At 39.6% G+C, this 22,335-nt stretch overlaps 1 protein-coding gene across 1 annotated transcript in view; it reads right to left on the reverse strand.

Moving 5' to 3' along the window:
- LOC124173971 overlaps positions 1 to 21,452 on the reverse strand; it is a 124,711-nt gene extending 103,259 nt beyond the window's left edge. Inside the window, exon 1 of the mRNA XM_046553134.1 lies at positions 19,708 to 21,452. Within this exon, the coding sequence (XP_046409090.1) occupies positions 19,708 to 19,715 (8 nt within the window). The 5' untranslated portion in view covers positions 19,716 to 21,452. The remainder of the gene's footprint in view (positions 1 to 19,707) is intronic.
- Positions 21,453 to 22,335: the final 883 nt, after the last annotated feature.

Here is a 22,335-nt window from a genome sequence, read left to right on the forward strand (position 1 = left end):
TGATCGAAATTGAAGAATCGAAATCGTCGGCGAGAAAGGGCATCTCACTCCACGTCGACCTCTCATCGTGGCGTCTCCTCAACCCTCTTCCCCACCCCACCCCCCTCTCCTCCACCTCTCAACACAAGCGGGCGTAAAAGTCCCTTTCTCGTTCCCGGCTCTCGAGATTGCATCTCCGCGGACCCGCCCTCGATCACGATCACCGAGAGACAAGTCTCTCGGTGTCTCTCGGTGGTCGTGCCTCGATACGCGACGCGTTTTTTTCCCACTGTAAACTAGGGATGGTCGAATCGGATACCTCGGATCCAAATATCTGCGGATATTGCCCTTCATCGGATACTTCGGATCCAAAGTCGCGGAAGACATCGGATCTGGATCCGAAATTTTAAACAATAGCTTCAGTGAATGCAACTCCCCATAAAGGTGGAAAGAGTTCCGATTCTCGAATTCGAATTCGCCGTCGCATGCGATTCTTGACCTACTCATGAACCGTTTTGTTTGAAAGCTCTCGCAGAGGTTACGTAGGAGAATTTCAGCCGTGGAAAATAAAAATAGCAAAATACGACTGGCACATAGAGTGACTCTTCCCAAGAGATTAAACAACCATAGGGGGAATCTCAGCGTCAGGACTTTGAAAATGCATTTGGATCCGAAAATATCCGATCCGAAAGATCCGGCTCCGAAAATAAAGAATCCGATCCGAATTCGGATCCGAGAAAAATCCTGGATCCGTCCATCCCTACTATAAACCAATTTCTCTGACCGCTATGAACACTAAATTTCTATCGCAATTCGTCACTGTGCGGAAAATTTCCAGAAACTAAATACAAAGAGGCAACCACCACAAATGTTTCCATTTATCTTGTATAACACGTTTGACATTTAAATACTGCTATTTGCTCTAGTCAGGGAGTTGTTGACGAAAATTTCTAGGGGAGCTGTTGAGAAGATAAGCAAGAGAGATAGTATCTTTAGGAGTGAGACCATAAATAACTGTAATTTGAAGAAAATAAAAAGGTTTTTGGAAAAAAACAATCGTCAGACGTAGACATGAATACACATTTCTAGCTTTAGACTTGTAAAAGTTGCCACCCATCGGTAACAGCCAAGTTGCACCTATACGATCTCATGAAATGCTCAGAGCACAGCCAAGTAAATGCAGTCACCAATGCATACTATATCCGTGGAGTCACGTTGTAGGAGACAGAGGTATCAACCGGCCTGCCCACTTCAAAATACACCTTCATCATTCTATCTTGAATCTTGATTTACAAGCAGAAAGGCGCATTTCCACTCCTAATACTGCGACGGAATCCCAACAAAAATGCTCAGAAGCCAAAAGAAGGCCGAAAAATGGAGCTGCAATCAATCCTAAATTTTCTCGAGTCCAAATCAGAATCCTTGGAATTTTTCCAACCACCCCAAACCCTCAAGAATCTCTACAATACTGAATTGAATCACAGAAAAGAAAAGACTTTGCATTCAAAAACAAAGAAAAGAACACAATGAAAACAGTGACTTATATTAAACCATTCTTTCCCGGCGAATTATTTAAGTCTTCTCCGGATATCCACCATACGTCCAGGACATCCAGCCCGATGAAACTTTGATCATGCACAACGAATTAATCCGGGGATATTTCGAGAAAATATGAAACGCAAAACAGTAACAATTTGCTGATAGCATTTTGATCCTTTTTTCCAATTTTTTCATCAACAAGCCCTGTCATTTTTGCTGATAAATGAAAGGAACTTTTTATTTTTTCGAAACTTATGTATTCTATGTTATGACTTTGAGCTTTCTGTATTCATTAATATCTTTGGATTCTAATTATTCAACTGAAGATAATAGCACAAATATTCGAGTGCCCGTATCTTAGGCCTTTTTCAGTGACGAGGGATTCGAATGTGTCATCTCTAACATCAACACATTTTCTTTAATAAAAAGCGAGCGATTAAATTTGCTTATCTGCAAAAGTTTCACAGAAACCTCAGAGACATTTCACGAGCGCAATCAGTGATGAAATGAAAACGATAACTTTATCTTCTTCCTCGATCGTCAAGCCTTAATGGTGGCGAAGTCCATTGAGAAAATCCTAACCAAAGAGGCGATTTAAATTATCTCGCGTAATGCCTTACGTCACATTCACTGAATGATAGAGCAAGTGACGGTTCGTAACGACATGAAAAGAAAGTAACAAGTCATTTAGACGCCGGAATACCCTTGACTTTAATGCTCTAAAACAAAAGGGTGTATTTACTAATGCTATTAACGGAAATCCGACCGGCACTTGTACTAATGCAGATGCGTCTTTTATTCACAAAATTAAGTTCAAAGTAAATCGCAATTCAAGACAACTAGACCTGTTTCCTATTTAAAATGTGCCCACCCAGTCGGACTGATTGATGCATCTGATTGTTTTTGTAATGGCGAAATTACGAATTGTAATGAAAAAATAGTTCCAGATTATATTCATGTTTCAGACTTAATTTGGAGGAAAGAGAGATCATTTTTCAAGCAAAAGGTTGCTTTCTCGCCGGATTGCTTGCATGTATTGAAGTCAGCGTGATCTATTTGTACAGAGGAAATTTCAGTAAAGAACAATGATTCCATAAAAATTAAATTCACACCACTTCATCATTTATGAACTATGACACGTGTGAAGAGCGGTCATTCATGCGCGCGGAGGCCATACTGTTATTAACGATCATGTGATACGATTACGACCATAACAGAGTCATTAGTGCGGTATCGAGATCTGATGAGAGTGTAATCACTTGGATTCGCGCTAACGCCATATATGGGGCCATAAAAAGTCACATTTGCATGGACAAAAAGCTACATTACGCGCTTACAGTTGACGTGAAATTCGAAAATAGTGGATACACTAGGGAAAAACCTGATGAACAAATTTGTTGGATTTTATTTTTAATAAATTTAGATGAATTATTCGTATTTTATCCGTTCTATGTTCTTTTCTAGCAAAACAACGATTGTCCGCGCTTATCTTAAACTATGGAAAGTATATTTTATACTTGTATTTTCAATAGGCATAGGTATATTTATTGAATATCTGGTTAAGAGAGCAATATATGTAAATTCCCCCATCATTATCTATTTATACATAATAACACTACCTTAGTCCAAATTATGCATTATATTTATCATGCATATTAATTATTATTATTATGCATATTTCAGATAAAAGAAATTACCTATATCGACCACTATTGACCTAAACTTATCTCAAACTTTCTCTCATTGTAATTAAAGTACCCTGATCGATGTAATCTAGAGGATATTTAATTTACGCATATTATCCTTCGTGCTTCTCATTCAGAATAGTCCGTGCTGACCACGGACTTATACCCAGACAAGTGATACTATCAGAACCGGTGCTTCTGACCCATGCTATCTTTAATGGCGCATTCTATAGTGTTTTACTCATTAATTTTCGGCTGTAGAAAGACTTTAAAAAGGTAATTTTGTGTAAAATTCGGGAAACTTCTTTTGAATTAATGGAATCGAATAAATTATTTATTCAATTTTGCTACGCTTTTTAAAGTCACATTTATTTTTACTCCTTGATTTAACTGAGGATAAGATTTGATGATTCCTCACTGGCATTTACGAATTCAATTTAAATATAAGCAATTTTATTGGTTGTAAATTATTAAGAATCAATTCTTTTCTAATTTTATTGGCATTTTTATTTCATTTCATTAATATTCACCGCATCGGAAGAAATTATTCCTAGTGTACATGGTAGTTTGTATAGATTTGATTATACAGATGAGGCAAATGTTTAGTTTATTACATTGGCTATTGACATACTAAAACAAAAAAACGATTGTCCATATTTGTACTGCGTATAAACCTTTCTTCATGTTCGACCACATCTTTATTTTCCATATTGCAGTAGCTTTGATTATCCCAAACGTATGAAACGCCACGATGGAGGCAGCGATAGGAAGAACGCGAGTAAAAAGAGGTACGTAGGGAAGAGATCCTGATTAAATACTTATTCCATTTTTGCCTCGACGACATTTATGGGAACATATACGGCAATCCTCCTCTCGCAATTGCAGACCCAAATCGACGCGTTTGAACGACAGCTTAACTCGCAATGATTAGAAGACCAAAACGCTGTAAATTTCGATTTCATTTCAACGCAAACAAGGATAAGTTTCGACTCCATAAAACTGTAAGAATGGATGAAATGCGATTGGGTTGGATACATTCGTACAGCTCGATTGCTCAGACAATATGAAGTTGTTGAGTGGCAGAAGGCGAACTGAGTTTATTTTGAAAAAGTTATAATTTCCACAAAAGAAATAGTAATTCATTGGAGAAGTAAATAAAATGTGAACTATGTCAGACAGTTGAATTCACGTGATTCTTCTTCCATTTAAGAAAGCTCCAAGGATCAAAATTGTGCTCTACAGAATTCAATCACTGATAACAATTTAAAAAATTCACGTAAATAACGCTTAAAATTTTCATTTCAAATCTATTTCAAAACTCCTATCAGATGTGAAGAAAAGAATGATCAAGAACTACGATATAGTTTGGTTATAATAAATTACCTAAAACGTATCATAGAGATTGCATAAAACTAGTGAAATAGCATTAAAGACAATTTCATCGCCAATGGGACTTAATTATTTGTACTGACTTTCTGGTATCCATGGGAACGAGCAAGGAAGTGAGGGCAGTTCAACTCAGAGTAAGGATGGGGGAGAGTGCGCTTTGGCTACTGCGCATGTTGTCAAGATCCCGCACTTACATCCCACACTTCCCGCACTTCTTCCCACAAGAAGAGTAAGGATTCCCGCACTTCTTCCCACGATCACGTGGTAACCATGTTGACCACAGAATCTGCTACTGCGCAGCCTGAAAGCGCCCTCTACCCCAATCCTTACTCTGAGCAGTTCAACATCTAGTTTCGTCCCAAGGAAATCCTTCGCTGCTTTTGAAAACTGTTGCAATTACAAACATTTAATGCGATACATTGAACTTCAGTGCTTAACTGGTTTGCTAAAGTTAAAAGTAATCATTTTTTAATTGATGCCACAGCTCCGATGCCAAACAGGAAATATCGCATTCTCATTATTTGCTTGCAATGCTCATTAATGGTTTTCCCGGAATTCGCTTACCGCTCTTATTTGAGTTTATAATAACTAAGGCGCTAAACGCCGGTTCAAAAAAAAATAGCGAAAAATTGAAGTGAGCGCTTAACGAAAAATTAAATTAGTTGCTCAGGGGCGTTAATTAAAAAAATAACGCGTACCAGACGCTATCTATCTTTCTCCTGACGAACTAACCGCAACCTTCCCCCTCCACACACTGTATTGAAATTGAGTTGAATGATTCCTCAGCTTGCTCGACGTCGACCCCTGAGATTACCTCGCCATTCTTCTTAATGACCATGGTTGATCCAAGGTAAGGGGGCTAGGTGGAGGGTCTGGGGGATAACCTCCCAGCAGTAGTGGGGGTCCGGGAGATTACGAAAATTTTGAAAATTTCGATACTTGGAAATTAAGATTGTCTAATTTCTAATTTTCAATTTTAGTCATTTTAGCTAATGGTAGGTTTAAACATGTTAATTTTACCAAAAGGTTATTTTACCGCATGGCAGGTTTATATAATGCATTACGCTTTTACTCCTTAGTATAAAAGGTCCGAAACAAAATTTTTGTCCGTTTTAGCTTATTTACTCCAGCCTGGTTTTGAAATCTATAAGCTCAAACCAAAGATATAAATTGATTATTTCAAAGTAGAGTATTGATGTGAAAAACGTACTTTTAAGAAAATCCTATAATTTTACCATTATTACCATTTTATCAGTGTAAAATGGATACCTCCAGGGGAGCCTATGCCTGAGTCCGTTACAATTTCTCGTACGTGTATTCACCCCCACGACCGAAGTACACTCTCTCTGGATCCGCCACTGATTATGACCATGCTATCTTTCATCCCAAAATTTCCTCTTTCATGATCCACGGTTTTGAATTAACAAAACACGGGTAAAAACCGCATAAAATTAAACAGGAGACTGCGACTCTGCGTTTCTAAAATTTAACGAAATTTTTCCCGATAATTGAAAGTCCTGCAACCCCCACGCTAATTTTCGCTGTAATTTTTTCGCCATTGGGTACAGCAATCTCAGTTTAAGAGCCCCCCACGCTCATGAACAATCGCTATTTTTTCTATGAGGCGGCCTCAAGAAAAAAGATAAGTCGGAGCAGGGCCCGAAGTCAAGGATACGCACCTTGGCCCGGAGTATAAATTAAATCATCGTCTTTGCTGGACGTATCGGGCAAAAGGCCTCACCGCACTCACTGAAATAACTTAACGACATTTTGCATGTTCAGGGTGACTGAAGATTAATTATTCATTACTTCCTGATGCGAAATACGATTTCTTTTAAACCGCGTTGTGAACATTGGTTGATTTGTTAGATTTAGTCTAATTATGTCTTTAAAATTCCTCACTACGGTAAAACAGTCCTTATTGACGTCATATTAACCAATATTTAATTTAAGTATGATTTCGGCCAAATTTTATACTCGGAAAGATGTTAAACAAACTTTTTCTCAAATTGATGCTGAGAAATGACTTTAGGCCAACGTTCTGGGTGATTTATTAGTAGTTTTCGTACTCCTCCCTACTTACTACATATTTTTATAGATACATACCACTTGCTAAATCAAGAAAAAAAATCCTTCTGTCTTACAGTGAATCCACGTAACTTGTAACACAGTGAAGTATCAAACATGAGAAAGAGAATAAGTCCTGAGGTTTCACTCACTCTGTCAGTGATCCAACTAGAAGGTCGGTTTGGATACGCGAGAGCAGAGCTCACCTCGAGGTAAGCCGCAGTCGAGTGAATTCACACAGCCACGGTAAGTGGGGCCATTTCCTTTCCCTGGGCTTTCAGAAGTTACGCAGCAAATATTATAATGAAATGAATGGCGGAGGATGGTACCTTGTGGAAATCCATTGCAGGATATGAAGTAAAGATACTATGCACTCGATGCATAAACATTTATTTACGACGTGGTCAACATGTTTCATTGCACTGACTCCTGGTGATGCCCCAGTGCAGTGAACTCATGTTGACTCTGCTTTAAATAAGTATTTGCGAGGCAAAACGCAAAGTATCTTTACTTCATATCCTAAATAACATAATACTGTACAGACAAAAACCTCGAATTCTACCAAGATATACACTCCATTGAAACATAAACGAAATTGGCTATATCTCATGTGGGAAAGTAATATTTATGCCATGCTTACCAATTCTTTACATTTCGAAAGACGAAAATTTATGAAATTATTCCATGAGCATTTATTTCAAAAACTGTAGCGCGAAAAAATTATTTATGGAAACATAAAATAGAATTTCTACATAAAAAAAGACTAAAATGAAAGGCCAAACTTAGAGAAAAGACATTGTCAATAGAAGAAACAAGCAATATTATTTGTGACCCCTATTACTTCATCAGTTAAACGATCGGTTTCAGGCATTATCAGTCAAATACATTTGTCCCTCAATTCCACACCCACATCTATTCAGCCTTTACGACAATTATAAGGACTTAGGCTCGATAGCGCCGCGACATTTTGCCACAATATGAAATGCGCATAATAGCGAGACGGTGGCGGATACAGATGGGGGCGGGACCCCTTTGTGGGTCCACCCGTATTGCCGAACACTGCAAACCCACAATTGTAACTTTTTTATATCATAAGGTGGCATTATCTTTTACATTTGTATCATCAATTTAAATAAAATTTTCTTATTCGCAGTCTGTGACTTGACCATTTTTTATTACGATAAAAGTAAATACAACTCAAGATATATTTTGCGCCCCCCCCCCCTCGAGTTTTTTTCTGTATCCGCTATTGTAACGAGATGGTAGTTAAAGGCACCTGAAACTGAAGTGGCGACCAGGATCCGCTGGATAATTCATCCTAATAATGAAAGTCAGGCGTAGACACTTACGCATTAATTGCCTGTTTTGATGTTACAATGTAATAACAGGAAGGGGTCCCTTTTGCCTCATTTACACAAAGTGAAACCGCTTTTGAGGGGGCATCACTTCCGCACGACCACAGAAGTTGTTTTGAGTAAATTTCGTCCAGGTTTGTCGGTGTCATTTGCTTCATTATTTCTCCAATCCTTATCTAGCTTCTTATTCAATTCATGAAGGTATTTTCCGGCTACCACCTCTATAAATATCATTACTATGACTCCCAAGTGTATTTCATCACTCGCGTTTAGATCAAATTTTCACTACCATTTGTGAGTACACTTTTCAAAGTGGTGTTTTTTTTTTCGAAAAATATTTCCAGGGCTGCATCATATTTAATCGTGGTGTACTAACAGTTAAAATTTTTCCCTAGATTCTTAAAATTCGCAGATTATGTAAAGTAGAGAGACTTCAGAATTTACCAGAACTTACAATAAATAAATTTCATGTCTGAAAAAACACAGGTTAAATTTCAAAATTATAGTTACTGCCAAATAATGACGAGGAATCATTCTGCTAGAGTTGCCGCGAGTCTCGAGACTTTCTCGTCTCGAGACGAGACCGATGGGTGGAATTCGACGCGAGACCACTTTTTGACGAGACGAGTCGATACCACTTCCACGAGACTCTCGAAAGTCTCGAAATACAGATATGTGTCCTTAATTAGTATTTGGTAGAGCTTCATCCCTAAAACTATGTCCTTCTGTTAAGACGACGTAAATTTTACGTTTTTCTTAAGTATTGAATTTTAAATATACTTCAATACTAACTTTAAGATAAATTACCTAATAAAAAAAAGAATTTTTGCCGAAAAATCTATTTCCGAATGCATTTAGCGTGAATTTTCGAGCCAAGTACGAGAGTGTTAATGGCTGACCTTGGAAAATGTATCCAGCAGCAATTGGACTATTTAATGAACTGGTAATTTTTGGACGAAAATATTAAATAAAAGAGACTGAGACGAGACCGGGATTCACGAGACGAGACTCGACACGATACCCCGGTTCAGAAAACGAGACTGGCTCAAGTCTCGCCTCGCGGGAACACTACATTCTGCAAATCCGGAATCTTTGATCATAAATTCTTCGTCATAACTTTCGCGGGTTTTTGTCACGTTAGCAAAAAAAATACTTTTGTGCTATGTTGCTGTGTCAATTTCCGGGTGGCCCCAACGTTTCCCCACCCATACTGGTCGCTTTTTCAAGGGAATATGATTCGCTTGAAAAAGCGAATCGGTTTGAATACGTTGGGACCACCCAAAAATTTTATATCTTAAGTTTAAAACAAGGAAAAGATGATGCAAATAGAGAGGTGGTGGGGGAGCGATGCGAAGTGTTCATTGTGTACACCATGAAAAAGCTTCCAGCTGGTTCAAAGTCAAACTCATCACGTCATCACATGCACAACCCATGCTGTCAAGATACGAAGCTTGATCGTACACGCAATAAAAAAACAAACGCGACGAAATATGCACCAAACAAGACCACAGTTCGAAAAAATCAGCCTGACATGGAGCAGATGTTTGTCAGTTTTTTTTGCATAAGTTTAATGAGCACCGCGGAAGGCATTCCATTGGGGCTGGGAGGGCAGCTTCCCCACGTAATGCAATGCTGATATTGCATCGAATACATCACAACACTGTCACAAGATACCGATCCTGTTCGTTACCACAAACGTGGTTCGCTAATAATCATCCATCGCTATTAACCCCAATTGGTATCCGCAAATTTGATAGAGATTTATTGAGAGAGGACGCCGGAGAATGGTAGGAGATTAAAGAAAAGCATAAAAGTCTTCCAAAGTAGACATAATCCCCGCAGCGGAAAAATGCCTTTCATGTTGAATCCACTTAATCACTGATACTTACTCGGAACTTTTTTAATTCTTCCATTCCTATCACTTCGAAAATGACACATTGACATGGAAACATGCTCGGGCGTTAGTTACATTACGTTTTACGAGTATATTTACCATAGCTTTATTCTTACCATGGAAAATATGGTGATACAATCAAAAATTAGTAGTGAAAATTGATCATGTGGTTAGGGTATAAATCATAAACCCATCATAGAGGTATAAACCAAGAGATTACATTGCATTCGATAAATATAGACCCCGAAAGATTCTTTCCAACGGCATTATTATCCAGCGAAATCACGAACTTCAGAGATAACTCGCAAATGAAGGTCCTTCCAACACAGATGATAAAAATACCAGATTTAACTAAATAGCCATAAACTTGATGCTGAAGATAAGAGGGATTAACATGACCAGCGGATGAGACCACACGATTCATTTAAAATCTGCACGTTTGCCTTTCTTGATACACTAAAGATTAGATTACACAAGCTTATATCTTAAGAACCAGAGAAAAAAGTGCATTATGTCGATCAAAAATCGAGTTTAGACAGACACGATCAACGATAACATCAGAAACAATGCAACATTTTAAAATGAGGAAGAATACTTCAGATCTATTTGCACAGAGCATGAAATAATATGAAATAAAACGTCAATGGACGCAATAAAAAAGAAGCACGCTCAAATAATATAAATTGGATTTCCACAAAGATTTCCGAATAAGTATTTGGTATTTGTACGGAGTATAAGTTTTAACTTCGAGCTTCAAATATACTAAGAATTTAAATCAATTCTGAAAATCCTGAATCAACCCTAATTGTTTGAAGAATTAATTCTGAAATGCCTTTAATATAACTACTTAGCCAGTGGCTCAACACGAAGGCTGGTTTGGGTTTTACAAAGTGTGCCGAATAAGACCAGGACTAGAGTAGGTGAAGCTTACACGGATTACTTGGCGAATATGGAGTCCAACTTAGGATAGATTTTAACATCGCCACGACAATTTGAAAAATGAAGACTTTCCTTATATTAAGTTTAAGCCACAATAATCTGGGCACACTTCTGGGAAAGTGTAATTTCACACTTCAAGAGGATATTTTAGGGACAAATCTCCAGTCAAAATGTAAAGAATCGAATAGTTCTATCTAGTTGATGATGTTAAGAACTACATGAATTTATTAACTGCGGGGAATGTAGTGAATATTCACTTACTATATTGAGATACCACAGACGCACACTTCAATCTTCTAATTGTAATGAATTTCCACATAGATTCAACATTTTCATTTTGCTAGATTAAAAAATAAACTCCGTTACATTCCACACAATATTTATTAAAAACTCAACCGGTTGCGACCTTTTCAGGTCATTATCATGAAGGGACATAATCTATTTAACCTTAAATTTGAATTGAGGAGGCAGATACTTTGTGGAGATCCATTATAAGATATGATGTTATAGTACTTTGCACTTTTCCACATAAAACTTTATTTCAACAGATTCGACATGTTTCACTGCACTGCAGCATTATCAAAACTCTCATCCTTGTCTTCCTTAAAGTATTGACAATGCTGCAGTGCCGTGAAACATGTCGAATATGTTGAAATAAAGTTTATGTGAAAAAGTGCAAAGTACTATCACTTCATACGTTTTTAACCTACTATGTTGTCATTCCACGATGTGAACTCGCCAACCATTGATTTGGTTGTCATTCTTCTTCACTTGTGGCAATATAAAATGATTATTGAATTGCATCAAGAGTGTTCATACATTATTATCATTAAAAATAGCATGGAGATGTCACAAAAAACTTTTCGTCCAATGGAGACGTCAAGGGCCAGTTTTAAACTGTCTGGATTATTTAATCGATACTTCATGCGGATGACTTAATGATCGGTGGGTGTGGGGATGATTTTTTGTGGGAGTATAATCATGTATATAATCACCTCGTGAATGACGAAATGGGGAGTACTTGTGCTAAATAGCATTAGTATTGTATACTAAATCGAATGCCAAAGCACAATGTATCACTAAATAACTAGACGTTAAAATCATGTGGACTTTTTAAAGATGCAAGACCTAAATATAATTTTCGAACGAATAACGTCCGATAAAGAGGAACCCGCATTGGGAGTGCCTCCCATTCGTACCACCTTGCGGGAAAGGTATCCAAAATTCCGGCGCGAAACAAAAGCGAGTCTATGCACGAGCTGCCTGCTTAGCTGAAGAATCTCTTGGCTAAAGCTTCTATAGATCTATCTTATTCCAATACGAAAGAACGATGCACTAAAATATGGGATGCCATGAGACTTGCGGACGGTTTATGGACGAAATAGGGTAGTTTCCTTCATCAAAGAAAACGAAAGGCATTGATTGCGATTCGTTACCCACCATTAGTCTCTTCATAATATACAAATTATTTGGTTTTAGAATTCCCAGTTTAGACGAATGGCAATGGTCTTTTGGGAATTTTAACTGCATTTAAAAAAGGCCAGATTAGCACCCATGCGATGCCACTCCACGTGACGTCACAGGGACCTAGTTTCTATACGAGTAGATAGGACTGTTACATCGTCTGAGATTACCAATGCATGCATGAGTCACAGACTTTAGGGAAACACCTCTTAATAATCACCCATTAAAATTACCTAAGTTCGGAAAGTTTCCTTCGTTTGATAGGGTAATAATAATCCTTATTTAAGCCAAGCGCTAACTGCTAGCAGGGTACTCTGCTACCTGCTAGCAACCAGCATCGTAGCGGCGCACAATATCCTCGCCCCAAGGTCACCTCACACGGCGACAGCGGGAATCAGAATGACGTCACACGGGATTTTCCCAGCATTCATACTTAGCCGTCGCGTTTTCACGCGCTTGAAATTTTTCACTTTTTACTTAATCGCGACAAATAGATATCATCATTTAAAAATCTAAAAGCGTGAAATGCGTACTCCAGGAGTAAAAATCTTTCGATTTAGGCAATAAAAAATAATAGGAAACCACTCTATTATCAATAAACAACCCCATAGAAAGCACATCTATAGCGTGAATTTCAAAGGCCAATACGTCAATTGCGGCGTGAACAGCGCCACCAAGAATGTAACAATAATGAAAAGATTCTTCTGTGGGTCTCCAGATATGTTGCTGACCTCCTAGAATTTGAATAATAAAAATTAACTCATTTATTGCTCTAGGAGTTTTAACTCCTTTGGAACATAGATTGTTTAAGTGGTGAGCAGTACAATTATCATAGTAAACTGGAATTAACATAGTAAAACTGGAAAAGAATAATTTCTTTTTCCAGCAGAAAAACGAATATTAAACATACCAAGAAATAAATAACACAACTTTAAAAAAGCAAATTTAGCTTAACAAATGAAAAAACTAGATTACTACTTCTAACACAACAATAGGTATTAATCACATCAATGAGCAGATAAATTATTATTAAATTACATGATCAGTGTTCATGGGTAGCAAGAAAGTAAGTGGGTGACAATCCTTTTCTTGAATATTTCCTGCAGTGGCGGCTCGTGAGTCAAATGCTAGGGGGGGCGCACTCCACCGGGGGGTCATAAGTTTTTAATATTTCGTGTATTTTATTAAGTTTTACGGCAATCTAGGAATTAAATTTTGTGATGCCATATGTTCCGTTTTTTTCAACAAAAATACCTAGTTTTCCTAATAAAGCTTGATTAATAAATACCAAATGCCATAGACTCTCGGTCATACGGATCGGCTCATTCCGGACTCTCAATTATACTGATCAATGATCTTGAAGAATAAAAATATATTTGCTGCGATATTTTGCAAATACAAACGAAAATACGTAACTTTAGGTTTTATCGCATACATTCTTCGTGCGGATATGCCCGCAATACACTTCTGTTGTTCGTTTTGCAATCATAATACGTTATTTGTCAAATCTATACAACATTTGCAATGATTTAGGTAGCAATGACACTTGTAACACCTGAGGAGGGAGGGGAGTGTCACTGACTTCCACTAGGCAACAAACACCACTAGAATGCACGCGCTTTCCTATTGCAGATGTAAATTTTGATGGCGGTGTTCGCGATGATTCTTGAATACAGTATGATTTAAAATCAATAATTAAACATTTCTCACACATTTTTAACAAAATCTGAAATACTCACAGGCCTTTAGTTGTATTGCAGAAGTCCATCCTTCTTTCCTTTTGTCCAGCAAAGTGATCAATTACACGTTCGTTGAAATGAGCGCCGGACAACAATTTCTTTTCGATTGAACACATGGCAAGGGCACTAGTCTATAAATAAACAAGGGACGACACAAAATAGGCCGACGAAAAATACCACCAAAAAGAACAAGGTGCCTGGACACAGAATTGGGACAATTTTTCCCTATATTTCCCTAAAAGAAAACGAGCACTGTTGATCAATTCAAAATTGTCTTCTTGAATGTACACACAGCACTAAGAAACTTCTTAATCGGCATTTACGCACAGTTAAATCCTCGAAAATGATGTCTGAACTCATTTCACTCCGTTCTTTTCGAGAGTCTTGCCGTTACTATAAGGACGACTCAAGGGAGATAGAAGTCGTGGTCCACTAATGCTGATTCAGCTGAGGGACGAATTTAAGGTCAGCAAAGGCATTCAAGCAAACAAAGGACGTCATGAACCATCTCCTTGAGTCTAAGATTCATAAGTGGTAAACACACGAGACGCCAACGGGTCGCATTTGGAATAACCATGACTTCGAAATCATTGCCATGATATAATAATATATAAATTCTAGATCGTAAAAGAAGACGACTGTGAGCCACAGATGGGAGCTGTAAGGATCTCCGCACTGATGTGAACTCTTCGAAGCCACTTAAATCAGACCCAAGTGGACATTTTCCGTCAGACAGCTACCGCTCTGCCGCTGATGAATTAGGTGAACATGAACTAATACAACAAGGACGGCTAGAAAAATGATGAACCTACACACAAAAGGTGCATTGTACGCGGCACTTCTTGACATTCATTGGATGACTCTATTTAAAGTCACGTTTTACGGGTTAAATCATGTTTAATCCTTCACCCTATCACGCTCGCACCTATTTCTTAAATTATAAATCAGTGGGGAATGTTAACTGATTTTTCCTAATACTGCAGGTCTTTTGATAAATTTATCTGAAAAATAGGTACCGCATTTCTAATCATCGGGAAGATATTAATGCATTGTTAAGGCCTAAATATTATAATATTAGTTTCCCCAAGGTTCTTGAAATTCGTAATGTGGCAAATAATCGAGAATAGTTTTTCTTCGTCAATACGGCCTTTAACTGGTTAGATTTTATGTGTTCCGGAATTCAAACACCAAAAAACGCAATCATAATGGGATAATTTATTTACTGTAGCAATACCTACCAGCAATTAAAAATTAAAATCGTATAACTACACCCAGTACAGTGACCGTTCTGATTCCGTAGGTCCCTTTTCAGTGGCAGCACCAAGAAGACGCCAGATTATACGCCCGCCGGCCTGCGCAGCGATGTTAACTCACTCGTCGCTCTGCGCAATCTCGGACGACGTCCCAAGGCTTCCGTAAGGCAGCATGTTAGACGCGTCATAGCACCAGCAGCCCCCACCACTACTACTCTCCATATAACTGCATGGGGATGGATTGGGACGTTCTGGCCAGCGCCCCACGGCTACAAATACGAACTTTTCGCGCTATTTCTTTTCGTGTTTTTCCAACACTTTCGATGCATGGGACTGAAAAACACTTTGATTAATCAGATGTATAATTATAAATTAATGGATAATTATTATTTTTACTTTTTCAAATATTTGGGAGGGGCGGCGTCCGAGAGTCCTTATGGGCAAACCGCCACTGATTTCCTGTGATGCACTGTCTTTTACCTGTTCCGGCAAATCGTTCCACAGCTTTGAGGTAACAACAGTAAATGATTTCTGAACTGTTGCTGTGCGGAACTGTGGGGCATAAATTGAATGGGTAACTGCAAGTCGCCACCCTCTTCGCTGACGGGCAGAGCAATCCGAATTCCACGGAGAAATAAACTATATTGAGGGGTTTTCACCGCTATATACAGGATGGAGAAAAATTGTGTCACGAAATTTTAACCCTGGATAGCAGATGACAGTACAGTCGAAAATGCACCATTTTTTTAAATACGGATACTTCGAGCCATGCGCTCCGTTTGGCCGCGAGTTTTCCCTGTTTCCGGTTGCTCTGGACAACCCATGACTTCGCTTTGCCTTTGATAGATCTACTATCTATACTCGTATACCTCTGTTCACCTGAGAACAAACATTCCATTACATTTGAAATAACGGAATTTTCGACGTCAAGATGGTTATCTCACGCAAGTTTAACATCACAATGGGGAATACAAATTCAGTCCATACAAAGGAATATACGTATGCACATATCAACTGATTCTTGCTCCACTGCAATAAATTACTTAACTGATAAGACAATCAAAGGAAACGCGTCCAAACCAAAGGTTTGATAAGTCTTTCAAGAACTCTATCTCTCTCTCTCTCTCTCAACCAATGCAGACACGAGAGCAATAAAAGTGCCAAAATTGAAGTGACGACCTTGCAGATTTCAATCAGCACAATATCACCCCAACAACGGATTCGCTAAATGAGCGAGAATGACACAGAAATGATTTGTAAAAAAAACGCATAACCTCCGCTCGACCTATTGCATTTTGTCGTCCTTTCGTTACTAATATTTCGCTTAACACTCACGCGTCCGTCATACTGAAATTTTCATCACGCATGGATTAAACCCCTGTCTTTACTTACTTTTACCTCAAGTGTGAATGAGATTTATTCGAGAATATAGTGAGGTAAAATAATCATTTTTAATATGCAGAAAATTTTTGACATCTTCTATTTTCCTTGAAAATCTCGGGTTGAATATGCGAATTTTCTTCAAAAATGTAACGTTAAAAAAAATACTAATTTGAGATGGTGCAATGCGTCTTCACTACCTCGGCGACAAATAGCTTCTCTGCTCACCACCAAGGTTTCACATTCCGAAATTTAATCTTGGCTATGACGCATTTTCGAGGTCAGAACTAATTTGTACAGCCACTGTTAATTTTTAGCGTTTACATCGATAATGAATGGACTGAAAATTCACGTTTTACCAGCTTACATTCATGAAGCGTAGAGATCAAAAGTGAAGATATCACGTATTATCTGCAAGTATTGGTCCATTATGATGAGATTCAATCAGTACGCCCTTCTTTAATTATGGAAAAGGTATATCTAGTAAAACGCTTCCTGGTGTTTCGAGAATTTTCACTGATATTTTCCCAATGTTACCGACAAAACTAAAAGTATGCATTAGCGCATTCGGTAATGGACACTAATGTATATAAATGCAACTTTGCATAGAGATTTCACTAACAACATAGAGGACCAAGTGCTGGTAAACTTTCCCGAGCCAAGAGCCCACTTTCCGCCGAAGGGAGAGTTACCCCCTACTTCGGCTCCTTGCGCACACGCCGATTTTGGACGACCGGTAAAAAAACCGGCCGATATTTTATCGGTTGAGCGCTGCTCGCACACTCGCCGGATTTTGACCGGTAAAACGAACACTTGCTCGGTTGTCGTGATCCACAGAGACAAAGGCCAGCTGCTATCCGACTTTTTATAGGTACCGGTGGGTGGTCGGTCATGCCTCATTCACATTACGATTGTTCCAGCGATTGTCGGAACTATCGTGCATTCACACGACGATGGTTAAAACTTGTACTGCCCTATAGTGCTGACATCTGAAGTGAACGGGAAATTGACGGTTAGCAAAGCTGCTAAGGTATGCAGGGACAAGATATTACTGTGTTCAACGTGTATTCACCGAATAATTTTTCTTCCGCCCATATTCCTCCTTCTTAGGACAAATCCATGAAAAAAATAGAGCTTCACGAGCTTTTCGTCTTTCTCTTGTCGCTTCCGTTTCCGGTCTCCCAGCGCCTAACCATCGTTAAGTGGCAACGTTCGGAACTACGTCAACTATTGTCAGGACATGAATTCACTCGGCTAGTTCGGCCAACTATCGTTAGGACGAACGCTCGGACAATCGTAATGTGAACGAGGCATCAGTGTCAAATCTCCCATTTTCTCCAACAGTTCACTATTAAAATGTGGACGGCCGATATTTTACCGGCCGTTCAAAATCAGTGAGTGCAAGTAGCCGAAGGCCAGTGGTTCCGATACTGGCCTCTAGGCACTCCAAATGTGTCTTGCGAATGGTATATCAACGGCAATATTTTCAAACAAGCCGTGACCGTATGATCATAGAGTAAGTACAAACTCGGAAAAGTAAAGTTACTACACGAAATTCGAGGAAATATTTTTATAACAATAGTTATAAACAAAATCGACTAACCATTGTCTCCACTAAACGTAGCGACCCTTTCTGCTTCAGAATATATTTTTAGACTTGTGGAATGAGCAAATTCAAAAAATCACGACAAATTGTTCCTCGCCATCTGATGAATTGTTCCAAAACTACATCAAAAACGTATACGATTTTTGTACGTGCGGTGAGCCCTCTAAATATACTTACTCTATGGTGTGATTCAATGATTTTCGGCATCGCCATCGACGCCGCCAAGGGAGGTGGGGGTGAGCTCGCTCCTTCCAGATGCATTTTGATGCAATATATACCTGTCCCCGACTCGTGAATGGGCCACACTCGTCCCATTCCCGGTTAGTCTAATTCCATCCCTGACGATTCCACGAATATTGCTCCAGTTGGTCACTTAAGGTGCTGTCACCCACCGCGCATTTAAATTTGCTTACAAAAGTCGCCACTCGCGTCGCTGACAGGCAAAGAGATCCGAATGTCACTGAGAAATACGCTCTTTAAATAGCGGATCGCCTATTCATGAATCAATTGCATCGGAAAGGAGTGCATTGAAACGTACGACAACATAAATGAAAAAAACCTGGTGTAGGGTAAATTCATAGAACAAGCAAGAATATAATCAATATTCAAAAATCAGCCAGAGAATATAAATAGAAATAATTACGTTAAATGAACCAAAATACGAATGTTTCTCCCATTCAGAAGAGCGGTGTCTGCAGTAGATGTTAATCGGAACGTAAAAGTAGTCATGTAAAGGTGTCAGAAGTATTAAAAGTTATTTCTTCCGCAATTTAATGAATGTAACAACAAAATATTGACTAAATCTTTTCGTGCTCTCAATTATTCAATGAATATTTTACAAAGTTGACACAATCGACCGATTTAAACTAAATTCGCCATGTTTTCTTCGTAAGGGATCACTCACCCCACTTAATTCAACCTGGTGATCACTGATTGGCTGACTTTTTAACGGCTAAATGGTCTATTAAAAAGATCTGACTATTAAAAAGGCCTTGGTGATCAGTTTACCCGTGCCAAAGATTGCAAAGGGTCGCAAAGAGAAACATTGCAACCTGAGGGTAAAATTGCAATCCAAACCACTGGATGAGGACTTTGGCGAGGAAAGATGTAATACATATCGATGGCTAAGTTCTAACAACACGTATCTCAAATTCGACCGGTTTGAGACAGGTATCTTAAACAAGATGTAATAACACTAAAAAAATAAAATACAAGCAAAGAACAACCCTTTGTTTGCAAATGAGTGCTTCTTTTTCAGTTTTATAAACTTTTGGTTTGTAATTTCAGTGTACAAGTAAAGCAAATTAATCGTTTTTCTGCTCTCCTGAAAAGCTGCTATTTTTTTAGGTACGTGTCGTTAGAACTTAGCCATCGACATACACATTATAACGCATGACTGATCACAAATAATGACTCACCACTCCATGGACCGCAGGAGAGAATGAGGTGAGGATATCCAACTCCAATCGGCATCGGGTCCAGTTCGAGGCCAAATATCCACAGAACTCAAAACAAAATATCACAAAGAGGCACAACAAAGGCAATCACAGTCACTCACACACACACTGATTCCAACTTCCTCGACGGACACAATTAAAAAAAAAAACAGAATTCCGAGCCGCTGTAAAATCTATTGCGGCTGTAAGCACGGTAAACAACAAACGGGCATTCGGAGCAAGATTCCAAGTAGCCGCGGGGGGAAAATTATGACCTTTCCCACGGAAAATCCGAAGAAAAAATACTATAAATCACAAAGGCTGAGGAGAATGGTGAACAAAATACTTGCACCACAACTACAGCGCTGGGGCATTTGAAGTGCTAAGGATGGATACGCGAAAAGCCGTTTAACGAGCGTTTAAAAATTACTGTCCCCCACAACTCACTTTTTAAAAAATCTCACTGAATTCCTTCTCTCTTCGTCAGCATTTAAGAACGGCTTTTTACCGTCACGTCTCACAAAGGATCGTAAAATAATTCTTCGCACTTACACGGCATCGGATGAAAAATAGCACGCTGGTTTTTCACTCGAAAATAGATCGAAGCGGCCAACTATTGGATGCTGAGAGGGGGTAAGGCCGATAGGCCTATAGCAAGAGGATGGGGCTGAGCACAACCCCGGGAAAAATCACACTCGGACGGACTCAAAAAGGAGATAAAATACTCATATCCTAGCCCATAGCCTTAGAATCATGTGGAACACCTAAGCACATTCGCAGCACCAAGGAAAGTGTCACGGGAGCAGTCGTGGAAGAACAGAACTCCATCCTTGTACGGAAAACCAAGATGCATATCCAATCCAATATCTTTTAGATCACACTTTTCAATTAAACTTCAGGTTGCACATTTGCAGCACCAGTAGCATGACGCGGGGATTTGCGAAGCCAAAAAGAACGTAATCCATGCAAGGAGACAAGGGTTTCCCTACCAATAACGCAAGGATCACGCTGAAGAATAAAACTTATGCTAGCACACGAGCAGCACCAGTGCAAGTGACACTAGGAATGTCGAAACAGATCAGTGCTTACCACTCGCGAGAAGATTCAAGACATACATCCAATCCAACGTCGTAAAGAGAACGCTGAGCACCTTAAGCTCCTCGCACAAATCATCCTGCACGAAGGCTTGAAGTCAAGAACACGAGCACATCCAACGCACAAGACGGCACTGCGACGTCGCGACACTGTGGAGGATTCGTGTTAGTGGACGCGAGGCAGCTGCAACCACGAGCAACGATGAACAACGCCCACAAGAACACAAGAAAATCCCGTGCACCCCCTCAAAACCACCGGCACAACCAAAAGGTAAAGACGGACTGCATAGAGCAAAACAGCTGACACACGGTCTTCCACCCCGAAGAGCCACAGAGGGAGGGCGAGGGGAAGAAGAAGCTCGCGTCGGGGCAGACGATCCTCTTGAAGAAGAACGAAAAAAAAGGAAGCAAAACAGGAACCCGAGGACGCCAAAGGTCCTGCCTTGTGCCCGGTCTGAGTATCGAGTCGGGAGTAAGCCAGGCCGCGTCAAACGAAAGGGAATCCACTCGATTCGAAGTCGTCGTGTTCGAATGAAGGCGTTCGCGTATACAAGGGAGAGAGAGAGAGAGGAACCACGGAGTTCTCTCGACCACACGCACAAACGAAGACTCACTCACTCACTCGCTGCTATCGGCGGCAGAGAGAGAGAGGCCGGAGAACTCTGAGGGACACACGTAACAGCAAAGCAGCACGCCTCCTTCGAACCCCCTCTCCTTTGCCCCCCCCCCCCCCCCATCTGCCCCCTCAACCTCCCCTCCCGTCTCTCTCTCTCGACATACATATATACACACACTCTCACACAGCCAGAGGTCGCCCTCCCCCGGTAGCCCCGTTAGACACAAGCATGCAAGCACCCGCGATGAGAATGACCCGTGAATGCAGCAATTATGTATGAACTACAGTTTACATCTTCATAATACCCTGCCAGCCACCTCTACGGTATTTGGCAGGGGGTGATCAATCACCAGCTTGCAGGATGCAACAGGATTCCCACATGCTTACCAGCAGGCAGTCGCGGATCCAGGATAGGGACATGGGGGAGGGGGCAAGTATGGGGTAAACTCCCAGAAGTATTTGCGGGTCCGAACAAAGATTAGCATTCTATCTATTATCTTGTATGATGTTGGGCACGATACGGTGGAAGTTCTTAATATTATTAAAATAAGACATTGCAATATTTCCACTGAGTTTTAATATTACACAACGCGTTTCGTCGTTATAAACAATAACGTTACACTTGATAATGTTGTTTGCAACGACGAAACGCGTTGTGTAATAATAAAACTCAGTGGAAATATTGCAGTGCCTTATTTTAATAATTCTATCTAGCGTAAATTGGGTGTCCAAGGAGGGGCTATTGCCCCCTTAGATCCGCCACTGGCACCAGGTCATAAAAATATTACGCATTCTAACAAATTATGCTTCCACATTCATGCGAAGGCCAAACTTGACAACTACTCATGAAAGCAATCAGCCAATAAAGCTAGAAAACATAAAACATGCTGTCAGAAATAC

This window comes from Ischnura elegans, chromosome 2 (genome assembly GCF_921293095.1).
Source record: "Ischnura elegans chromosome 2, ioIscEleg1.1, whole genome shotgun sequence".
In the NCBI taxonomy this organism is placed as follows: Eukaryota; Metazoa; Arthropoda; class Insecta; order Odonata; family Coenagrionidae; genus Ischnura; species Ischnura elegans.